Below are 23,724 nucleotides of genomic sequence, written 5' to 3' on the forward strand. Positions count from 1 at the left end.
AAAAGTGCTCTATAAACAAAGTTTGATTGATTGATTGAAGCATCAGCAATAATGATCCAACATTCTAAGACAATGTAACACTCGGTGGGTGTTTCTGCTTAATGAGCACTTTGCCTTTTAATATTGTGAGTAAGTTATGCTGACAATACTTCTGTGCTGTTACTTAAATTATATTTTGAACGCAAGACTTTAACTTGAAGTGGAGTATTTTGTAGGACTGGGGTTACTGTTGAAAGTCGACCCCAGATTTGCTCGTTTTGGATTCGCTTAGCTATATTTGCTTTTTTTGGCACTGTGCCTCTTGGATATGTGCTGCTGACAGTCTGGCACCTGGCCCCTACATTTTTATAGACCTGACATCAGCTGTGTGCTGCGGGGAACATGTCCCCAAATGTCCCGAACACAGAAAATAAAAAGGAAATAAGAAAATGTAGGCTGAGGGAAAAAGTCTCTGCAGGAAAGAACACAATCACACACTTTCAGGATCATTAGTGATGTTTGAGAGGCATCTCTTCTGTATAAGTCTAAACATTGTTTGTTTTTTAAAGGAGAATCCTCCACAGTTTATCTCTAAGCAAAGGATCTGAATACTTCTTCCATCTCTGCTAAACTGAGTTTCTCATGTGTTGCTATCTCATTGCGTTTACTGGCGATCTAAAGGGACAAGTGTGCACCCTAGAGGTTACACAGAATAGCACAGGCAGTCAAAACCTTTATGTAACTTCAGTATACCGTGCTGTAGTTATATAAAGGGCCAAGGTTCTGCAGTGACAAACAAAAAACCTGAGATGGCTGGATGTGCACCACTAAAGACCACAGAGCATTATCAGAAACATGAAACCTAAACATCAAAGTGCGTGATCTTTATTTGATATACTGTGAAGTGCCGTCCAGGTGGCACAAAATGGCAGCAGAACAATGAACGTATAAGGCTCCTTTTCACGAACAACAAACTGCTCTTTGTCTGGATTTCGGCAATTCTGCCAGCACATGAATAGGAACACCTGCAAATGATTAAAGATGGTAATTATAAATAGATGAAGCAGTCCGATAAAGTCTGTTTCTCATTTAACTCCAGATCCCCGTGTGTTTGTATAATACACCACCACTATAAAGAGCAGCCGACTTGTTGAAGGCCATCGGTGAAAAACCCCCAACTCTGACCCAAGAGGACTGAACGGTCGACCCCTGAGATTAACTATCCAATGTGCCAACGGGAAGAGGTCATGGTGAACAGGAGGAAATGCTACAAAATCCAAAATATTCATAAAGGAAAAAGCAACTGGATAATAAAATTAAATCTAATAACAGAATTTAATAGTTCTAATATTCTAACTACCTTAGTTTCTTCTCCACCGTCATATTTCTAGAATTCAGTGTACAAATATTAAACATAGAATTATGATATGTATATATGTCATTGTGTACTGTAGCACTTATTCATGATGTCACAAGTAAAATAAACGAGAACATCAAAGTATTTTCAAAAACATCCATCCTGTGCTTTCAACCTAGATCTATCTCTAAAGCTCCAGAGCTGCTGCAGGCTCCACACCGCTGTCGTTTCATGCTGCGTAGTCTTGGCTTTGCACTTGAGTCACATGTTTCGGACACCAAAACCAGGTCAAGTCCCAGGCTGGGCAATGATTATTTGCTGTGTGGTTGTTGCTCAATAGTGCAGCACACACTCGGGATCCTTTTTCATTTGTGGTCTGTTGCTGTGACCCCACTATCACTACAGGCAAGGCTTAGCCAGAGAGTTATTGGACACGTAAACTCAAAGCCTCAGATCCCCAGGCTTATGTCTCCCTCTAGGGGGCGGACTGCAGCTGATGCTCACTCAGCCTCTGGCCCATAAGCCTTCACTCTTCCTCCCAGAGGGACCGCTGGTGGTGGGCTTCCCTCCGCAACAATTCTGTATCATCTTTGGCTTTGCAAAAGTTAAGTCTCAAGTCTGAAAGCAGCAAGTCTCACACACAGTAGACGTGAGTGCATCTACTGCACAGTACGTACAGGTACAGGTTCATGCAGCCTTACGCCCAGTGAACCTGAGCTCCTGCCTTTGAGTGCCGTTTGGCCTCCATGATGGAGAAGGCCTCCTGCTCCTCGCTTATCTCCTTCAGCCTCTTCTCCTCCAGGAACGACACCAGGGAGTCCCTCATGTCCACCACGTCAATCATCTGCTGAAGGACACGATCTTCTTCTTTCTGCTGCTCTGGTGTCTTATCTGTTAAACACATATGCACAGATTAAAGGAGCTGTGTGGGACAATCAGAGCATTAATATAGCATCACTTTTTGTTATGCAAGGATGTAATAAAGTAATGGTGTCTGGAGCAGAGAATGAAGTGGCCCTGATCACACAGACAGCATTATAGCAGTTGGAGTCGGCTTTTTGTAATTGTTTTTAATGACAATGAAGCTTGTTGCTCGCTGTTTTTGTGTTGCAATGTGCCTCACGTTTCTGCGCTGTAGGTGCCTGGCGTTTTTGCCAGAGCGCTCTGAACTCCTCGAGTTAAAAAGCTTCAACTCAGAGCAGAAGAGTGCCCCCGTTTTTTCCCATTGTCCAATTGGATGATTTGAGAGGCGGGCCTTCTGTGGTGGTCACGACAACAAGTTTACAGTTACTAAACAATGGAGGAGAAACTGGTGGTAGCGGCTGCTGGATACCCAGAGCTATACGCCCCAACAATAGACAGCAGGTTAAACTGCTCCTGGTCATCCTAAAATATGCCTGGAAACGTCCATCATGGAGGAGAAGCTCCTGGACCAACTGGTGGTACTCCCCATGATCCACCCTCTGTTTTAGGGTCTCATGTACCCACACAGATCTCTGTTTATCTGCTGACAGACTCTCACCTTCAACCAGAGCTACAGACAACACCCTCTGCCTCAACATTTTAGGAACTAGATACTAGTTACTGTGAGAAAACAAAACAAAAAAACAGTAGATTGATTACATGGGAAGAATAGGGTAAGGAGGTGATGAAGTGGTTGCCTGGCAACAATAAAAAGAATGTTTTTTTTTTTACTAGTGCCATTCAAGTTCCAGTCCTGGCCCAGACTCTATGATTCAGACACTGAATCAAAAATTTGCTCTGACTGACACAAACAGCTCCTTTAAAACAGCTTCAATCAATATTTTTGTAACACTGATCAATGACAGTGTGAAAAAAATATGATGGGTGATGAGAATTATCACCTCAATCTGCAGCTCCGCACAGCTTTCCGGAGCGTTATAGTGTGTTTCACCTCATAGTTCAGCTGCGTGGCCCACAAATGTACTGTTTTGATTCAGTCTTACCACTGTCACAGGATTGTTTTGGCCGTGGCAGGCAGCTGGTTTTAGCGCAAATGCCATAAAATCCAACTGTACACTACCTGCTCAGCATCAAACTGCAAACAGACACAGTAAGAGGCTAGCTGGTGAACACAGCTGAGAATTTAGCACCTTAAACAGCCAAATATTTCCCTCTGGAGTTGGTACAACCAAAAACAGAGGTAAAGGAGGTGTGAATACTAGACTAACATTCATCAGGTGGACACAAACATGTCTACAGATGAATGCTTACGTTGTTCTGTATCTGCTTAAAAAGGTGATAATATGTCAGTGCTGGGTCCACAACTTGTTTCTGCTGCCCCCATGTGGCCAAAAAGATCAGTGACTGCAAGTTTAAATCACAAATATTACACAGATGTACATTTAACACAGAGGAACTGGTGTAAAGTCTAAATTTCATCTTGTAAACCAACTCTGACCTGCATCTCCTCAAGTAGAAGAGGTCTAACTTATTCTTTTTGAAGATTTAAAGCACCCTCAAAGTAGTCCTGCTGAAAAGTCTCCCAAAGTTAAGTTTCCGAGAGATACTTATTTGTACTGGGATTTATGTATCGATGTCCTCCAAGGCAGAAATACTCTTTAGGGCCCGAGTCACACAAAGTGGGCACCGCTCTTCCTTCCCCGATCAGGCAGAGTGCTTTTTGAAGCTTAGTGCTTTTTAAATATTTTTTTCTTGGCATCCCCAAATCACCTGTCCTTAGCTTAACTGCTGTTTGGCTGTGAAGTAATCTGTACCTTAAAATCTGCATAGAAAATGGTCAGGAGGACACTTTGGGACTGGACACAAGGAGATGGAGATCCATGTGAGTCTGTGACCCTCATAAAGAGGACAAATCCTTAGATTTGCACTGCAGCTTGCCAAGTAGGGCAACGATAAAAGCAAGCTAACGTTAGCTTAACACAATATATGTACTCATTCTAAACTAGAAAAGCACTCGGAGAGCGCAGACCTCCACCAAGCAGCTCAGATTTCCCGCCATTTTATTATTTTATCCACTTCTGGTCCTTGTCCCATTATCAACCTTTCCTGAAAATTTCATCAAAATCCGTTCAGAACTTTTTGAGTTATTTTGCAGACAAACAGACGAACGCCAGCGAAAACATAACCTTCCTGGCGGAGGTAATTAGTAATGTGATTAATTAACAGTTAATTAATCACATACATCAATTTTTGCTGTGAAAGTATTTAAAAAATTTCATTCAAATGAATTTTGGCAGATGTATAGCAGATGTGTTGTAGTAAAGCTGTTGGATTTTGGGCAAAATTGTCCTCCTGTCCTCTACCACCGAAACTTGTAAGAGAGTTAGTTAGTTGGTCACAGGTAGACTGACTCAGCTCAGACCTCTGTGTTCGCTGCTAAATGCTTTGCATTGAGGTGATATTTCAGGCTTTAAGTGCTCTGATAGTACAAAAATTCCTTACTGGAGAAATAACAGAGAACGGTGCTTCTATCAACAGTTCCATCTGAGCGTTTTTTAAATGTAAATGTTCATTCACAGGGCCTTCAATGATGCACCAGGTCACCACGGAACACGATTAATAAGCGTTGATTTTTTAAAGCATTATTTTTTCTGTAATACATTTTGAAAACCTTTCAAAAATCTTCTGTTAATTCCAAACCATTTCAGAGAATCAGAGAATACCAGCAGCCAGTTAGTAGAACGAGTCCTTTGACTCCTGTGACATGTTGACTGATGTTCCAAAGAATCTCTTCCTGCCTGAAACACATGAACACACCTCCCCGCCACAGAAAAATACTATTATTATGGCAACTCGCACTTTGCTGCTGCTCCGTGTGTTTGAAGTGACTGCTGAGCCTCACATTAGCTTCAACTGACCTTTAGAGAGTGTGTTTGCAGAAGACAGAGACTGAATTTTGTCTTCCATCTCTTATATTGAAATTGCTTCAGAGACAGATGTCTTGTCCTCCCTTTGGCAGCCACAGATTTTGCCCTAGGACGATTCACACTCATTCCAATGTAACTTCCATGAACAGATATTGTCTTATATTGGGGCCAATATGGTGGACAACAGAATGCAGAGTCTGTCTGCAGGATTGGGTGAACAGGGCCACAATGAAAAAGCACTGATGTTCTCATTAGAAGAGGACACATGCAGTAATTGTCTCAACAGCCTTGGCTAACCACAACCGCTGCTGGTTTCTAAGTTGGCTTGCTCTCTTCTAACTGCTTCAAAATCAATAGGCCTGTTCAAGAAGCTTTAACAACAAATGTGCCTATGTGTGTGTGCACACTAAAGTACACACCAGTCAACTCCATGTATTTCCTGAGCTCCAACTCCAGCATGCTCTGCTTGTCTTCGAGCTCCAGCTGTCGGGACCTAGGAGAAAAGCAAACATCAGCTGAGTCATGTCGACATTGCATCCTGCTGTAGCTGCAGGTCATCATGAGGCTTCATGACAAATAGAGTCTGACTGTAAAGAAGATTGGTTGCTGCCGAGGTGAGAACAAACAGTAACCGCAGTGTTTTGATGTGGAAGTCTGCTGTTATGTGTCTACACAGCAGCCACATAACAGCTTCGCTTCTACTCGGCACAAAAGCTGTGTTGTGTTCCCAGCGTGACTACACAGGCCCCTACTGTGCATCGCTGTATGAATTCAGAAGGTGTAGACTCACGCCACCATGAGGTCAGACTCCTCAGACACCAACGCGTTCTTCTCGTGGACGAGTTGGATCCAGTGCTCTATCATTTCAGGGGAGCCGCTGCTGCCTGGAGGTAGATAAAACACAATGTTTGGGTTTCTGTGTGTGATGTTTGTTTAGAAAGTTGGAAAAAAAAACAAAAAAAAAAAACGACAGACAGGTTTTTATGGAAATTCTTCGACACAGTGGTGTGCTGTGTGTGACAATGCATCCATTAGTCAGTGAGTGTGTCCATAGAGAAACAGTCCTCAAGCTAATATGCATCTCTACAACGCTGGAGGCTATTTCGTATGAATTCAGCTGACTCAGAAAGAAAGAAACATTTTAACCCCATCAATATACATGCATGTATTTTCAGTACAGCATGTTCAGTGTGCATTATAACCAGTTATGAAAACACCCAGTGTTTATGATACAAAAGTTTATCTACCATTTGCAGAGCACATAGTCTTCTGTTTATCTTGTGCTTTGAAAAACAAAAACACAAATGAGCTGCTGTTGATTTTTTTTGTCCAGAAGAAAGAAGACTTCATTACGGTTAGCTAGAAACGCCACCATCTTCTTCTAGCATTTAACAACTTTTGGTGATGTGGCGGGGGCATAAAACCTGTGTTAAAACCAGGGCTGCAAAGACATTGTGATTAAAATAGTTATTTAGATGCAGTAACAAGTAAGAAAGCCATTACAAGGCACTGGCTCAAAGAGAAAACCCCCAAAACAGGAACACTGGCTGGAAATTGTCCATGAAATTTTAGTGATGGAAAAGTTGACATACGTTTTGAGAGTAAAAGAGAACACATTTATAAAGAACTGGGAAAAATGCAATATTAAATGAGACATGAGAGACTTATTTAAATACTGAAACCGTCCCAGACAATCATACATGTGTAGTTTTTTATTTGGTTTGTGTATTGCACTGTATTATTTTTGTGCCAATGTGTTTGTACTGTTGATATATCTGTGCAGTATACATGGCTTTTTAAATTGTCATCATGATGTCAACATGCACGATTAACACATCACGAAAGGCTGTGATAGTGCAGTTCATCCACAAAGAGAGTCCATCCATCCATCCATCCATCCATCCATTTTCATCCGCTTATCTGGGGCCGGGTCGGGGGGGCAGCAGGCCAAGCAAAGCACCCCAGACGTCCCTCTCCCCAGCAACACTTTCCAGCTCCTCGTGGGGGACCCCAAGGCATTCCCAGGCCAGATGAGCTATATAATCCCTCCAGCGTGTTCTGGTTCTGCCCCGGGGCCTCCTACCAGTGGGATGTGCCCGGAACACCTCCAGCGGGAGGCGCCCAGGAGGATCCTGATCAGATGCCCGAGCCACCTCAATTGACCCCTTTCGATGTAGAGGAGCAGCGGCTCTACTCCGAGCTCCCTCCGGATGTCAAAGCTCCTTACCCTATCTCTAACGCGCAGTGCCCGCATCACTGCAGATGCCGCACCGACCCGCCGACCCATCTCACGCTCCATTCCACCCTCACTGGTGAACAAGACCCCGAGATACTTGAACTCCCTCGCTTGAGGCAGTAACTCTCCCCAACCAGGAGAAGGCTTACGACCCAAAGAGAGTATCAGTAGAAAATTGCACTTTAAAATGTAACTATCATTCTTTTTTTATTGGTGCCACCTGTCTTGAAGTGAAATGTTTGAGTTGTTCAATAAAAAAAATACTGAAATTAACTTGTTTTCATTACGTTGTAATTTACCAGTAAAATCAGTATGTAAAATCATTGTCACGATAATCCTTTTTTGTGTGGCTTTTTTGCCTTTAATGACAGGACAGTTTTGATGTGTTAACTGGGGAGAAAGGGCGGGGATGTCGTGCAACAGGGGGCTGCAGCAAGGACACTGCCTTTGTACATGGGGCACCCACCCTACCTACTGAGCCACTGGGCACCCCATCATTGTCAAGATACTCAACAATGTTATCGTATGTTCTCCTCATATTGTGCAGCCCTAGTTACAATCAGTTTAAACCGTTCTGCCGTTTAAAAAAACATAAACCTATTTCTTTTATTAATTAATGTGAACAAGGAGCCGTTAGTATATCAGGAATGAAAAACCACACATCTTACCAGCCTCTCCTCGCAGAGTTCGCTCCAGCAAAACACCTTTATCCTCCAACTCCTTGAAGGTCACCTCGATCTCCTCCAGTCTCCTCTGGATGGACTGTGGAGCACAGAGACAAGACAGAGTGAGAGAAGCAGATTCTGAGGAATTCATTATATGTCTACTGGGCAGTGATTGTTGTTTACTGTTTGTAAACAGTATCGCCAGCCAAAGTGAAAGTGAAAGCCAAACCCAGATTCACTGTCGTTTTCGTGGCGGTACAACTGCAGCTGGAGCAGCTACATGACTTCCCCACCATACCTACATGTCAGTCCGTGATCAGCCACCTTCGCTCTTTGGCCTGTAAGTTAGCAATTAGCTAGCTATGAAGTATTATGTCAAAAGAGAGGTGGTTGAAGTTAGGATAAGAGTTATATCTTGTTATTTATAAAGTCAATCCTGTCTTATGAATTAAGAAGTGGATTTCTGCTACATCTGGTCTCATTCATTCACCACAGTGTAGCATTGTAGAAGGGGTCAGACAGCCGTTGTATTGGTGGGTTTGTCTAAGAAGATGTACTTCACTGATCAATTTTTTGACTCTGTTGTCATATACACACAGGCCCAAAATACACACACACGCACAAACAGGACTTAGAGGAAGCTACCATGGATGGGTGACCCGAGCAGTTGGGGGTTCAGTGCCTTACTCAAGGGCACCTCAGCAGTGCCCAGGAGGTGAACTGGCAGCTCTCCAGCCACCAGTCCACACCACATTTTTAGTTCGGACTTCTAGTAGGAAGTGTGTGACGATGATTGAGAGGGATTACTTCTATAAGGGTCTATACGTGTTTTTTTTTCTGTAGGAAAATCCTGCTTAGTATAACTTTAAAGTTAAATCAGTAAATCACACCTGTATTCATGATGGCAGTTATGGTCGCCATTTTTCTGCAGTAGCCATTCAGTATATTTATATTCCATAATCATTTACCATGATGAGTAGATTTTATTGTTTCTTAGTTTTACTGTTTTAATTTTTATCTTATGTTAGTTATTTTACTCTTCCTACTGCTGTATCAGTTTATCAAGTTACTGCTAATGCTAGCTAAACATTCCCCCCTGCTGCAGCTTCACATTATAGCATTCAACTGGTGTAAAAATGGGAGACTTTTATTGTGAAGAAGCCACAGGAATCTAATTTGTCCCAGCAATTGTTCATCAATAGTGTGTCTACAAAACGGGACATGGTCATAATGAGCATTTCTGTTTACAGTGGATAAGTTTTAAATATTGCAGGGAGTTATGGGAGAAGGAGCAGGTGAGCTGTAGATGAAACTCCTCAGCAACTCCTGGTAGTATGTTGTTGTGTGGAGAGCTCCTTACACAGTGTGCAGCATGAAATCAGACCATGGTTGCTCATGGTATGATGACAAAAGGCTAATTACTGACTGACTTCTTCATTAAAACAACTTGAATTCATTTGGTCAACATGTACTTCATTATACGTTAAAGCAAACTGTGTCTATTTCCACTTTACCAAACAACAAATATTCTGAAAACAGGAGAAATTGCTTCACTTAACCTCGATGTGTTGATAAATTTATGAGCAATAAGCGTGTATATTCATCCAGAAGTTCATTGCTTCATTTAGGGAGGTTGAGCAATTGACTAATAAAATATAGATAGATAAGAAAGCTAGCCACTGACCTGGGCTTTGCGCAAGCGCTGTAATTCACTCATCTTGGCTCGCCGCTCCAGCGTCCTCATCTTTATCAACTCCATCTTCTCAGCCTCGACAGGGTCTGATGGCATCGTCTGAAACTACAGACAAAGGGTCAGTATTATAAAATGTAGCAGCTCGCTATCATGTATACTGAAAACATCATCTGTCCTTACTTTCTCATCAAACAAGTCAACATCATCTCGCCCAAACATGTCATCATCGTCGTCATCGTCGTCATCATCTCCATCGACACCCTCCTCTGAGGTGCTGTGAGCGTGTCTGAATGTTGTCTCTGTGGGAAAAATACAAGGAAGATGTATAAAGTGTTACACAGCAGAGGTTTTCCCCCTGCAACCTTTTTCTCCACCAGAGATCACAGAGGAGATGAGTTCTTACTTACCCACTCTCCCTGGATGATTAATGAGGACACTGAGCCGGGTGTCTCTGCTGATCCTCGGCGAGGACAGATTCCAGGGAGAAAACTTGGACCGTACCCTGGTCTGCCCACTTGGCATCTCTTTTCTCCTGAAGCAGCGTCGATTCCTCTTCTCCCGAACGTGACTAGCTGTGCTCCCGCTCCAGTAGCCCTCCTCTTCCTGCCCATCCAGGCCTTCTGGCTTGGGAGGACTTGGACCACCTGCAGTTGCGGAGGAAGAGGAGCAGGAGGAGGATCCACCAGGAGTCTCTGAGTCCGAGTCGGCGCTGAGGCTCTGAAGGTTCACGAGTTGGCTTTTCTCCTCATCGGTCAGCTGAAGCTTTCGGAGTGACTGCTTGGGACGGGAGTCAGGTGCTGCCTTGGAGATCTCCTTTGTAGGGGTTGGAGATGGATGTTTTTCTGGAGCGGAGGGGTTAAAAAGGTGGACTGTGCGAGGTTTTGGTACTGGAGGGGAGGGCTGAGGGCTGGGTGTGGTCTGCTGAGAGAGGCGGGGCTTGGGGACAGGGTAGGGCACTGTCTCCTCCTCAGTTTTAGATGGAGGATGCGTGGGAGATTTTGATTTATGCGGTTCTTCCGACTCTTCTTTGGATTTAAGTATATGGTGGTCCTGTCCTTCAGGTTTATGTGACTGTGAGTGAGCAGAGGGACCACAGTCCAGAGTGTGGTCATACTCCTCATCTGATGGAGATGGTGTGTAATCATCACTGGAAAGCCTGTTCTCTTCATTTGTCCCTTTGTGGGTTCCTTCGTTATCCTGAATACAGAAACAGCATTGAAAAAAATAATTAACAAGGGGAAAAGAAAGAGCACAAATCCCTGTTTAATATTTTTTGCTCCTTTAGACTACACACACTTTGACATAAACATCCTCATTAGTTGTGTGTAACTGCTCTGAGCCCTGCAGGCTGACGACATCAGACCAGACACCGTAAGGATGACGTATCATGCAACAGAGGATTGTGTAACACGGGCATTACGAACGCACATGGAGTCTGGAGCAGCGAGCAACAGAACGGCTTACATCTGCTCTGCTCAGTGACCCACCTTACAAGATGTTTCAGCCCCGTTTTCCAGCTCCAGTTCTTCAGAGTGCAGCTCACAGAAAAACCTCCCTGAGGGGACATCACAGGCGAAAACAATCAACGGAGTTGAAAAGTCAGAGACAAGTGAATGTTGACGTGCTAAAGACGAAAAAAGCCTGCTGTTGTCATAAATGATTAATGTCCTCTCAGTCTACACAGAAACCCCTTTAAAAAAGGGTCTCAGTGCAAATTATTAATTACACAAATAAATTAATAAGTGGTGCTTCGCTTAGTGCAGCGAACGCAAATTGTAGCAAATATTCAGATTTTGAGAGAACACATTATACCACAGGTGCGATAGCTGTTGAAACCAGAAATACAAGTGCTTTATACTCAACAGAGCATTAAGCGCTTAAATTGAGGATTAAGCAAACAAGAGGCTGCTAAAAAGGGATAATAAAAGAACAGATATTACACCAAACATGGACAGATATTAGGAAACAATTGTGAATTACAATACCTATTGAGGACGTGTTTTTGTCAAAGATACACTATGACAAAAGATAAGGCAATACAAGATGTGCCAATGATATGAAATGGTACACTTCAGGTCTCCTAAGTGGGTGCAGTTGTCTCTCACCCACATCCCCCCACCTCATTTTATGTGTTGTTAATGCCGTGTGGAATGGATGAAAACAGATTCAAAGCAATATTATTCTTATTGTTATTATTAGTGTGAGGCAGCAATATCTGTGCAGCTCCTGAGTCCAGGACAAATTTTCCTACAGAGACTACAAAGTATACTGTATCGTATCGTATCGTAAAACACTATATACAATAAAAATGTAATGTTCGTTCCTTAGTTTGCCCCTGGTTTTTATCTGCTATCTAAATATCTGCTATCAACCCAGTGCAAGATCATTTTAATTGTTGCCAGATTTGCTGCTGAGACAGAGACAGGTTTCAAACAAAATTAATTCTCTCCTGATTTGTCTGTCCTAAAAATACAGCTACTCAGTGTCAAAATGTTTGTGAGATACACTGCCTGGCCAAAAAAAAAGTCGCCACCTGGATTTAACTAAGCAAATAGGTACGAGCCTCCTATTGGATAATTACTGCATGGGCGATTATCTTTCAGCTGGCAACAAGTTATTTAACCCCAACTGGTGCAATGAGTTGCTTCTCATTTCCTAAACAACCACGTCGAAAGACACATCCCGTGGTCGTGGAAAAGATGTTAGTCTGTTTGAGAAGGGTCAAATCATTGGCATGCATCAAGCAGAGAAAACATCTAAGGAGATTGCAGAAACTACTAAAATTGGGTTAAGAACTGTCCAACGCATTATTAAAAACTGGAAGGATAGTGGGGACCCATCGTCTTCGAGGAAGAAATGTGGCCGGAAAAAAATCCTCAATGATCGTGATCGGCGATCACTTAAACGTTTGGTGAGATCAAATCGAAGAAAAACAACAGTAGAACTCAGGGCTATGTTTAATAGTGAAAGTAAGAACATTTCCACACGCACAATGCGAAGGGAACTCAAGGGATTGGGACTGAACAGCTGTGTAGCCCTAAGAAAACCACTAATCAGTGAGGCTAACCGGAAAAAAAGGCTTCAATTTGCTAGGGAGCATAAAGATTGGACTCTGGAGCAATGGAAGAAGGTCATGTGGTCTGATGAGTCCAGATTTACCCTGTTCCAGAGTGATGGGCGCATCAGGGTAAGAAGAGAGGCAGATGAAGTGATGCACCCATCATGCCTAGTGCCTACTGTACAAGCCTGTGGGGGCAGTGTTATGATCTGGGGTTGCTGCAGTTGGTCAGGTCTAGGTTCAGCAACAGTATGTGCTCAAAGAATGAGGTCAGCTGACTACCTGAATATACTGAATGACCAGGTTATTCCATCAATGGATTTTTTCTTCCCTGATGGCACGGGCATATTCCAAGATGACAATGCCAGGATTCATCGGGCTCAAATTGTGAAAGACTGGTTCAGGGAGCATGAGACATCATTTTCACACATGGATTGGCCACCACAGAGTCCAGACCTTAACCCCATTGAGAATCTTTGGGATGTGCTGGAGAAGGCTTTGCGCAGCGGTCAGACTCTACCAACATCAATGCAAGATCTTGGTGAAAAATTAATGCAACACTGGATGGAAATAAATCTTGTGACATTGCAGAAGCTTATCGAAACAATGCCACAGCGAATGCGTGCCGTAATCAAAGCTAAAGGTGGTCCAACGAAATATTAGAGTGTATGACCTTTTTTTTTGGTGGTGACTTTTTTTTTGGCCAGGCAGTGTATGTGAAAATGGGCCAAATATTTACTTTGATTTTGGGAGCGATAGATTGGTCATAGTCTGTGCCAACGTTCACTTCTCCCATTGAAATGAATGGATGCAAGATGGCCGCTAGTAGCTCGGGCAATGGTGAACCCCATGTAACACAGACACAAGAAATGATGTGTGATGAAGTTACGCCATTGGTGGGAGTGAATAACGATGTAAATGTCCATGTTCCACTATTGACCATTGCTCTTTCAAAATGAATAGGCAAAACTGAGCCGAGTCAGGGTTATAAATTAGCATCAGCCACCAGCCAAACGCTGGTAAAATATGCAAGTGGCTGCTAAATCTGCATCACTCAACAGCCAAAAAACAGCAATTCTTATCTAATGATTGACTTGTAGATTTTGGAATCCACCAACCACAGTGGCAGGTGGACAAAAAAGTTTGCTGACAGTCCTGTTTTACTGTATTCCTCATTTTCTGTAACCAGTGTAGCATGATAGCATGGTGGAATTAGCCAGCTACCTAGCTGCTACATGAGTAAAATTTAATAAAATGCTTAGAACACACTCTCTGGTCACAGCGTAGGAAAACACATTGCTATTATCAGATGAGCAACAACTCAGAAGCAGACAGAGGGGTCTACAGTCTGTGTTTGAAGGATATATCCAGAATGTCAAACTGACTCAGCAGCAACAACAAGTTAAAAAGACAAAGATAGTTAGAAGCTAAAGCCGAACTATAGGCTACAGATCACAGTGTAAAAGTGAACCACCACATCACTGCTGATCGCCACACAAGACAATGAATATAAAGGGAAACTTCACTGATATTGAACCAGCTGTGTGTCATCACAGTGTGTGCAGATGAACGGTGTTTGGCTTCGCCCCCGTGCTGCTGAAGTCAAACAATGTTCATCTGCACACACTGTGATGACACACAGCTGGTTCAATATCACAAAGTTTCCCTGCTTCCCTTCACTGGTTCCTGTACAGCAGGGTCGGTCTTTGTTTCACTGTTACAATCATTAACAAGCAAAAGCAGCATGTGTATACATTCAGTAGGCTATATCTTCAGTAGCTAGCTAGCTAACCCTACACTTTTCAGGGTTTGATTTTGGTTTTGGAACAGGGAAGAAACGTATATCTTTTTCCAACCTCTCCAGGTAACGAGTATCATTAATACACAACAACATTTAGCTCCAAATCCACAAAACCAGCCTGAAAATGAAGGAAATCTGAAATGACTGCATTAGAGTCAGTCTGGGTCTGGGGGCAGGACTTAGCGAAGGGTCAGTTTGTTTGAGGAAAAGCTGTCTGTATGACACAAGAATAGTTAAATGCATGATTTGATCACAATGTCGGACCAGGTACAGCCAACGGGAGAAGGTGGAAATAAGATGTCTAAACGGGTGCCACCACCTTAGTAACAACCTGCAACTAGAAGTCGACCACTGTTATTTTAACATGTATCTACCATGGATGTATAAAGAGACCTGGATACAGCGTAGAGGCAGGGCCCCCTGTTCATTCCTATGAAAGTTGCTCAGTGACACATGAAGCCAAAAAAGCTCTATTTCTGCAGTATGAAATTACCCAGATCAACCACACTGAGGGGCCCATAGAGCAAGCTCAGTAGAGACATACAGAAGCTGAGCGGCTGGTTTAGCACTCCGCTAACGTGAATGGCGATAAAATGCCTCAATAGTGTGGCTCTTCTAGACTTTTGAAATGTTACCAGACCAAATGGATCAAATCCTGATGTGAATTAATTTTGTGGGGGTTGTGATGCTCAAAAATGCTCTCTCTCCCAAAGTAAGTCATTGGAAAAAGTGATGAACCCAGACAGTGTAATTCCACTTTTGACCTCTATATAAAATTGCCTTCAAAGCCCAGCGCTGTTCCTGGGGGCTTGGTATGGACATGACAGTGGGGCAAAGCCTGTGACTGTGTGAATACCAGCACTTCTAGCGCTTCATACATGGTCCAACCATATGCTAGGTTTTGACCTTGTCTTGTCTGATAGTAAGTTCTTACCTGTAGTCTGGTGGAAGGTGTATCCTCCCAGTCTGAGTGTGATGCCGCACTGGTGGCAGGTGAAGCAGCTCCGATGGAAGAACTTGCCCTCGGCACTGATGCGCTCCAGCACATAGACCCTCTGACCACAGAAGTAACACTCCTCACTGTTTGTCATCGGTTCAGGCTCAGGTTCAGGAGCAGGAGCAGGTGTAGGACTGAGCTCAGGGGACACAGGAGGCACCGCCGTCTGAGGGAAGAAGATAAATTCAGTAAAGCCACATTGGAAAAAGAGAACAAATCAGCACAGAGAGCTTCAAACACAACTCACACTGGCCTCATCTTCCATCCTTGTCTCTCTTTCTCTTTTCTCAGCTGCCAGCTTTTCCTGCAGAGCAGATAAGAAAAACTATTAACCTCATTATGTTGATTATATGGAGAACATTCAAACAAGCATTTCACACCCTTTTAATGACTGACTAAAAACCAATTCCCTTGAAATAACATCTATCAAATTGCCCCTGAAATAACAGAAGTGAGTCACAGACAGCGCGAGAACACAGACTGAAGGCCCAGACGTGAACTCCAGCCAATAGGCCAGCGTGTTTGAAAATATCTTTATCAAACATTTCTCTGTGCTGTGTAAACAGTGAAATCGCTGTCACAGTGGGCGTACCTTGCGTCTTTGCAGAGAGTTGTGCTTCAGCTTGTTCAGGAAAAAGACAGCTGACTGTGTCTGGGAGAGACTCAGAGGCTTGGATGACGGCAGGAAGGCTGCAGGGTCTGTAGCCAACAGAGAATGAGAGTGAGAAAAATGTCAGAGAGGGACACACACCAAATTCAGTTTGTCTAACCATTACACCAGGCTGCAAACCTGAAGACACCTGAGCGTTATTGTTGGCCTACTTGCATCTCTGCATGCAGCTGCTTCAAATACTCTGATTGTGCCTTCTTATTTAAAATATCTTCAAGGTACATCCTTTTATGTTGGATACTCTGTCAGAAATATAAATAATCCCTCTTACTTGTATTTTCTGTATCGCCACAGCAGCTGAATTTAACTTGTCAATCCACATAAAAACTCTTCAGCTCCTGCTCTGCTCTACCACTCCCACCCTTTCATCATTCAGATAAGGTTACCGGAGAATGACAGCTCCCTCCTGCCTGCACATCAGTCAGCGGATCCCAAGCAGAGCAGCACAGCATCGCAGACACAGAGAGCGTATATCACACCCACTTCAGCTCATTCACTGCCTCATACCGTTGAGCTCACATTCAAGCTGCACAAACTCCTCATGCTTCAAAGACTGTAAAAATACCTCTGCTACAAAGACAATCCTCCTCCAGCGCAGGAATAGTAGATCCCCTGCAAGAGACGCTAGTCCCATCAGACCTGATAAGCCAGGTCCACACGGTGACTGTTTGCTCTGTCTGCTGCTGCTGGGCTGGCTCAGTGCAGGAGAGCAGCACAACCAGTAGAGGCTGGGCTCTGAGCACAGCACTAGCCACTTAAGCCAAATGAATTCTGGGTAACATGCTCTTAAAGAGACAGCAGCGATTTGATCACTTCTCAACAGCAAACACATTTCAGTGGGAAGGCACCTGACCCTTTTAAGGTGATGCTAATGCTGTGCAGTGTCTAAGCAACCAAGTTACGTAAGATAGATGCTGCTGTCACCAAATGCTATATTCAGGAATATATCAGAGCATAAATAGCATTATAAATTATGAAAACATTAACCGTGCTAAGTTGCAAAGTGCTTTTTTGGCTTTTATAATTACGCCTCAGTTTGACATTCCCTTTACCCTTGCTGATAATACAGGCTTTACCTTTTGCTGGCACAGTGAAGGCACTTTGGACCTGTGTGAGGTACAGGACCATGGACAACTTGTCTATCTGACCACTTTTGGCCAAGTCACTGGCAGACATGACCGGTGGCACGCCCAGCTCCTTCTCCAAAACACTGAAGGCCAGCTGGTTGTTGTGAACAGTGTTGGACTCATCCAGGGAGGACATGTCACTGTGGAGGAAATAAGAAGCTGGAATTACTTTACAGTTTTAATTATGGGGGTCTTTTCACAGCAGAGATGACCATTATATGTGTTAAAGGGACAGTTCACCCCAAAATCAAAAATACATATTTTTCCTCCTATCTGCAGTGCTATTTATCAGTATAGATTGTTTTGGTGTGAGTTGCTGAGTGTTGGAGATATCAGCCGTAGAGATGTCTGCCTTCACTCCAATATAATGGAACTAGTTGGCACTCGGCTTGTGGTGCTCAAAGTGTCAAATACATACATTTGAAAAACTCAACAGCAATGTCTCTTTGCAGACTTCATGACCTGGTTACCCAAGATAATCCACAGACCTGGGGCAGCACGGTGGTGCAGTGGTTAGTAGGGCTGTCAACGAATATTCTAAATTCGAATTTAAATTCGAATTTGAAAAAAAAATTGACCTTCAAATGTGAAAATTGATATTCGATTGTGGAGAGTGAAAAAAAACACCACCGCAGCTGTCCTCTTTGCAAGTGGGCGTTGGCATCAGACGCGCATTTCTCCACGCTGGTCGACAAGCGGTTCTGCTCCCAGCTGTTGTCTCCGTCACCCGGCTTGACACATTCACTCGCGGCTCGCGCAGAAAATAGACCAGACGCTGAAACGATCGCTGCAGGGCACGAGCCGGTCACGGTCCGGTGCTTCGAGACTATTCGCAGCGCTTCCGCGGGCGGTGTGGTCACGGGTCAGAGAGGGGGGGGCGAGCGAGAGGTCCACGGTCGTTTATAACGTAATGTTATAGATAATTGTTTTATGTGTTTTAATGTGTAGGTATGTAAATGTTTTCAAAGACGTTTATGTTGAAATAAAAATACCTACAGGTAGTTATGTTTCATATACAAGTATGTTTCCTTGTATTAGTTTGCCCTCTTGTGGATATAATGCGGAAAAAAAAAATATTCAAATGGTTCGAACCTATGAGTTATTTTTAGAAGGAATATTCGAACGTCATTTTTGAGCAATTTTGACAGCCCTAGTGGTTAGCATTGTTGCAGCATAATATGGCCAGTTTCCACCGCAGGAACTTCGGGGTAATTTTACGGGGCCGGGGCCGTTGGTGCGTTGGAACTTTTACAGGGGCTAAACAAGTCCCTGCCTCGGAGTAGGTACACAGAACGGCCCTGAAAAACTCCTGGGTGGGGCTTGGGGTTTACTTGGTGCTGACTGGATATACTCAAGGCGGGATGTGACGTCAACAGAAAGCGACAAAATAGCCAGCATTTTTCAAACTCAGCAGACGAGGAGTCACATTTTTATAGCTTCCACCGCCATGTAAACGAAGAGACACGCCAGAAACCCAGCAACCACCTCAGTTGATAATCGTCTTTCTTATGTCTTCTTACTTCTGCTTCGTATTTCTGCTTCTTCTTCTTTGTTGTTGTTCTTCTTTGTTTCTTTGCCGCGTCGCCCCGGTCAAAATGGCCGCGCAATGATTACGTCACATCCAGAGCCCGGTAACTTTACAGGAACCTTCCTCCTACTCCGCCCTCTCAGTGGAGACATGGCGGTTGAGAGGGCAGAGCGAGAGGACGTTCCTGTAAAGTTCCTGCCCCCCAAATAGTACCAGGAACTTCTTCAGTGGAAACGGGCCTATAGCTAGAGGGTTCCTGGTTCAAACCCAGGGAGCCCTTCTGTGCGGAGTTAGCATGTTCTCTCCATGTCAATCTGAGCGTGAATAGTTGTCTGTCTCCATGTGTCAGCCGTGTGATAGTCTGGTGACCTGTCCAGGGTGAACCCCGCCTCTAGCCCAATGTCAGCTGGGATAGGCCTCAGCCCCCTGTGACCCCTAACAGGATAAGCGGTTGTGGAAAATGAATGAATAATCCACAGACCTTGTTGTGAGCAGTTTCATGCAGTTACTATTTCGTTCATCTGAACCACACCCGCCAACTGTATCATTTTGCAGAAGGAAGCATGAGAGACAATAGGGCGATAACCACCATATTGCAACACCGCACTATTGACAAGCCAACAGCAAGGGATGGCAAGCCACCACTATGACTGCTATTTGATGTTTTCTTCTTTTTCTCAGGGGAGCGCCACATATTAACACTGCCACAAATGCCATCAATGAGACCAAGTGCTGGGCATCTATTCTGCACTGAGTGCTGCATGTTTGCCCCCTTTTTTCTGGTTGCCAAGAGTTGAAAAATATTCAGCTTTGGGTAAAACACTGCAGCCTCTTGTTACCGTCACTTTTTACCCATAAAGACGAAAAGTCAAGTTGCTGAATAACAACATTCATTCATTTTCTGTAACTGCTTATCCTGTTAGAGGTCGCGGGGGGGTTGGAGCCTATCCCGGCTGGCACTAGACGAGTCAATCTCACATGTGGAAGGAAGCTGGAGAACCCAGAGAACATGCAACTCTCCACAGAAGGGCTCCTCTCCCACAGGTTTGGACCAGGAATCCTCTTGCTGTGAGGCAACAATGCTAACCACTGCACCACCATGCCGCCTGAATAACAACAGTGCAGGAGCAATTAATGAACCCTGAACCCACATAGACTGGTTGGCTTATCCTCGCTCCCTAAGTGCAAGTACTCTACCTTGTGCCCACATTTTTACTTCCATGGATATTCTGTATCATAGCAACCAGACTCAACTAAACGCTACGCCCCTTACTGTGCCCCATTGTCTCTGTATTCTGCATTTAACAATGAACAAGTATTAGCTTAAGACTGTGTCGCCTTTGTCATTTAAAAACAATATAATATCCTCACAATAAAGCCCTTTTATATAGTACTAAAATCAGAACAGATTCATTAATTTGCAAAAAACAAATAAATATGGTGAGATATAAGCATTAACGGCGTCCTCGGCTGAGCTGTAACGTTAGCTAATTCAGCGGTGCTGGGTGAGCTAGCAGTAGATGCACGCTTCCTTCTGCACAGTGATACAGTTTGTGGGTGTAGTTCAATAGAGAGAAAATAGTTCCTAAATAAAACTGCATCTCTTGAGTAACCAGGTCGCGTTTTCTGGAAAGAGACATGGCTGTTGAGTTTTTCAAATGTATTTTTTTATGGCGCTTTGAGCACCACAAGCTGAGTGCCATCTAGTTGTATTGTATTTGAAAGAAGGTAGACATCTCTACAGCAGATATCTCAAACACTCACTGACTCACACGCAAACAATTTAGACCAAGAGTTTTTCCTTATCCGCTGTGAGGGTCCGAAGGACAGAGGGATGTCGTATGCTGTAAAGCCCTGTAAGGCAAACTGTGATTTGTGATATTGGGCTTTATAAATAAAATTGAATTGATTGATTGACTACTGAACAGCACTACAGGTAAGAGTAAAATATGTGTTTTTGATTTGCGAGTGAAATGTCCCTTCAGATGTAAATACCTGTTGCAAAGTTCTTTCAAAGAACCACCAAATCACACAATTACAGCTTAACATAAATTAACAGCATCTGAGTATGAGACGAAAACCAAGCTAACTCACATGAGATGAGGTCTGAAGTGGTGGATCAGAGCACACAGGGCGAGTCCCGACCTCCAGGACTGCGTAAAATCCTTCACATTCACATTCTCATAACCTGCCGTGTGTTTCTGGCACCATTTCAACAACTCTTCTGAACCACTGACTGAATCTGAGAAGACAAACAGAGCCAATTCATCAGACAACACTCACCAACCACAGTGGTGTGGTTTCACAGTCATAAATATGTCCCTCTATGCTGTGTAAATACAGCGTGAGTGATTTGGGTTTTTTTAACGATGTGTCAATGTTGACCACAGAGTGGTTCCTCCTTCACTCAACACAGCTGAATATAACCATCACACAGGCCTCGAGTGGCTGCACAGTGAAGAGCAGCTGACCTTGACGCATGTGAGACAACCTGTTCTTCAGTTTCTTGCTTGATGGGCTGAGTTTATCGACATCATACAGGTGCTGCACCTAAAGATAGTGAGAGGTAGATCAGTCAATGCATTCAGAGATCACAGACTAAAGCAACCTGTCACCAGTTTATCAAGAAGGAACAAAACAAGATCTGTAAAGCATTCCCTGGACAATACTCTGCTCAAGACTATTTATAAAAATGTACACATTTTTAAAGTTAAGTATTTTAAAATACCTACGGGCAATTGTGCACCAACAATTTATGTCCATTAAAAGTGCTCGTTTTTGTCACTGACAGGCTCAGGTTATTATTAGAAGTGTCTGAAAACATTACAGAAAAGACCCTTCAGAGAAATTAAATGTTTTTCTTTACCCTCCGATAATCCAGTCTGTTTGTTTTTGTGTGTAACCCAGTGGTTCCAGCCACGGGGTCCAGATTTCTCCTTAGTCATTAGCTCATGGTCCACAGTTTCATATATTCAGTGTTGTGTTTGGTCATGTGGTTGAGCTAGTTTCACTCACTCTACAGCAGGAAACAGCACTTCAAAATAAAAGCTTTGTGCTGGAAATTCACTGAACTTCAAAATAAAGAATGTTTTCACAGACTTGACACGTTCGCGAGTCACTTTCAGTCCATTCAGAATATACCTGTGACCCACTTTTGGACCGCAACCCACCAGTTGGGAACCTTTGGTGTAACCAAATCTAGCTCAAGGAGAAGTCTCGTTCTGAAATCTCCCTGACTTTTCTACATTGTTGAAATCAGATAAATATTCAGCCATAACTGTGACAATCTCTTAGAGAACACTAAGCTCCACTTTCTGTACTCCAACATCCCGGCACTCCTCTCTCCAGCTCTCACCAGTGCAGGCATGTCAAAAGTTCAGCCTGGAGGCCGACCGTGGCCAGCTGACCAACTTTCAACATTGTTCAAAATTTACTACATGTGGCCCACCACACATTATTGGTTCCTCAAGCAAGATCACTTTGCTGTCATACAGTTTGTAGACATGCACCAAGTAGGAACCACGCAGGCTGAACTAATATGTGGTCATAAACAGATGGTAAACAAGCAAATGAATGGTTATTTTACAGCAGAAATTCCCTGCTAGGTTGCAGACATAGCCATTACAAAGAAGTGTAGTCAACAGAGAGGGCTGGTGCATTTAGGAACAGAGGAAACTTGAATACTTTTTCACTGATAGATGGAACGGTTGTGTTTGTCTCGTTTGTTTGTGCTTTTCTTTTTTAATTACCTGTATGACATGAGAAGCAGCTGGTCCAAAAGTTTGGACATCCCTGCACTAGCACCTATGTCTTGCAAGATTTCAGAACGAGACCTCGAAAAAGACATGTTTAATTTCTCAGTAGGGTCATTACCGTAATGTTTTCAGACACTGACAATCTGAGCCTGTCAGTGGCAAAAACAAGCACTTTTAATGGATGTAAATTAACGGTGCACAATTGCCCATAGGGATTATGTTGCAGCCTGGTTGTTGCAGCTCCAGCGTTCACTCTCAGTGCTTAACCATGTTCAAAATTATCGTCTCCATTAGTCATTTAGACTCAACATATGTTACCCTTTAATGCCAAAACACTTTTTTTTTTAACTGTAAACTATCCAAGATCTTCAAATAATTACACTTTTTGTCTACTCGAAGAAATGAATCTATAAAACAGCTAAAACTGAAGAAAACAATTCGCAGTTTCACACGTTGAGAATGTAAACACTGCTTTACTTTAACGAGCTGTGTCTACCCGACTGTAATCTGCAACCTTGAGTGACCTCCCTGCAGATTAAAGTGACTGTGATTTAAGTCTCTGTTGGGTAAATAAAGGCTAACAGTCCTGACCTGGTTGGGCTTGATGGCGGAGAGGTTGACACGTGTGTACCGCGTTTTGGGGTCGATGCTGTACTCAGCATAGTTTTTGCTGGTGTTTTCTGGCGTCGTCTGGGACAGGACTTGGTAGACACTCTCTCTGTGTGTTTGGTAAGAAACGAGAATGGAGGCATTTAGAGAAAAGAACAACCTCGAAAATAATCAATAGAGATACGTTGAAATGAAACAGGACAAGGAGGAGTGTGATGAGTTTAGAGATCACTCAACAATTCATCTTTTTGACTCAGGCTAGATCAGAGTTAGGCAACCTGTGGATCTCTTTAGCTCTTGTTCAGTGGCTCCATGTGGCTTTGACAAAAAGCTATATAAAAATGAATAACGATTATTTTTTTAACATTTTAATTTTTATTTATCTGTGTCACAGGCCT

The 23,724-nt window shown here is 43.4% G+C and overlaps 1 protein-coding gene across 4 annotated transcripts in view; it reads right to left on the reverse strand.

The window, feature by feature from the left end:
- Nucleotides 1-848: 848 nt before the first annotated feature.
- Nucleotides 849-23,724, reverse strand: part of mical1 (microtubule associated monooxygenase, calponin and LIM domain containing 1) — a 39,156-nt gene continuing 16,280 nt past the window's right edge. For all 4 annotated transcript variants that reach the window (XM_078169783.1, XM_078169784.1, XM_078169785.1 and 1 more), the window contains 15 exons: nucleotides 23,309-23,435; nucleotides 21,434-21,512; nucleotides 21,057-21,204; nucleotides 17,384-17,574; nucleotides 16,230-16,336; nucleotides 15,885-15,941; nucleotides 15,575-15,803; nucleotides 11,269-11,336; nucleotides 10,189-10,978; nucleotides 9,962-10,080; nucleotides 9,773-9,886; nucleotides 8,092-8,185; nucleotides 5,978-6,071; nucleotides 5,607-5,680; nucleotides 849-2,227 (listed from right to left, as the gene is read on the reverse strand). In XM_078169783.1, the coding sequence (XP_078025909.1) occupies nucleotides 2,034-2,227; nucleotides 5,607-5,680; nucleotides 5,978-6,071; nucleotides 8,092-8,185; nucleotides 9,773-9,886; nucleotides 9,962-10,080; nucleotides 10,189-10,978; nucleotides 11,269-11,336; nucleotides 15,575-15,803; nucleotides 15,885-15,941; nucleotides 16,230-16,336; nucleotides 17,384-17,574; nucleotides 21,057-21,204; nucleotides 21,434-21,512; nucleotides 23,309-23,435 (2,485 nt within the window). In that variant the 3' untranslated portion in view covers nucleotides 849-2,033. The remainder of the gene's footprint in view (nucleotides 2,228-5,606; nucleotides 5,681-5,977; nucleotides 6,072-8,091; nucleotides 8,186-9,772; nucleotides 9,887-9,961; nucleotides 10,081-10,188; nucleotides 10,979-11,268; nucleotides 11,337-15,574; nucleotides 15,804-15,884; nucleotides 15,942-16,229; nucleotides 16,337-17,383; nucleotides 17,575-21,056; nucleotides 21,205-21,433; nucleotides 21,513-23,308; nucleotides 23,436-23,724) is intronic.

The sequence above is a fragment of the Epinephelus lanceolatus genome, chromosome 8 (genome assembly GCF_041903045.1).
Source record: "Epinephelus lanceolatus isolate andai-2023 chromosome 8, ASM4190304v1, whole genome shotgun sequence".
In the NCBI taxonomy this organism is placed as follows: domain Eukaryota; kingdom Metazoa; phylum Chordata; class Actinopteri; order Perciformes; family Serranidae; genus Epinephelus; species Epinephelus lanceolatus.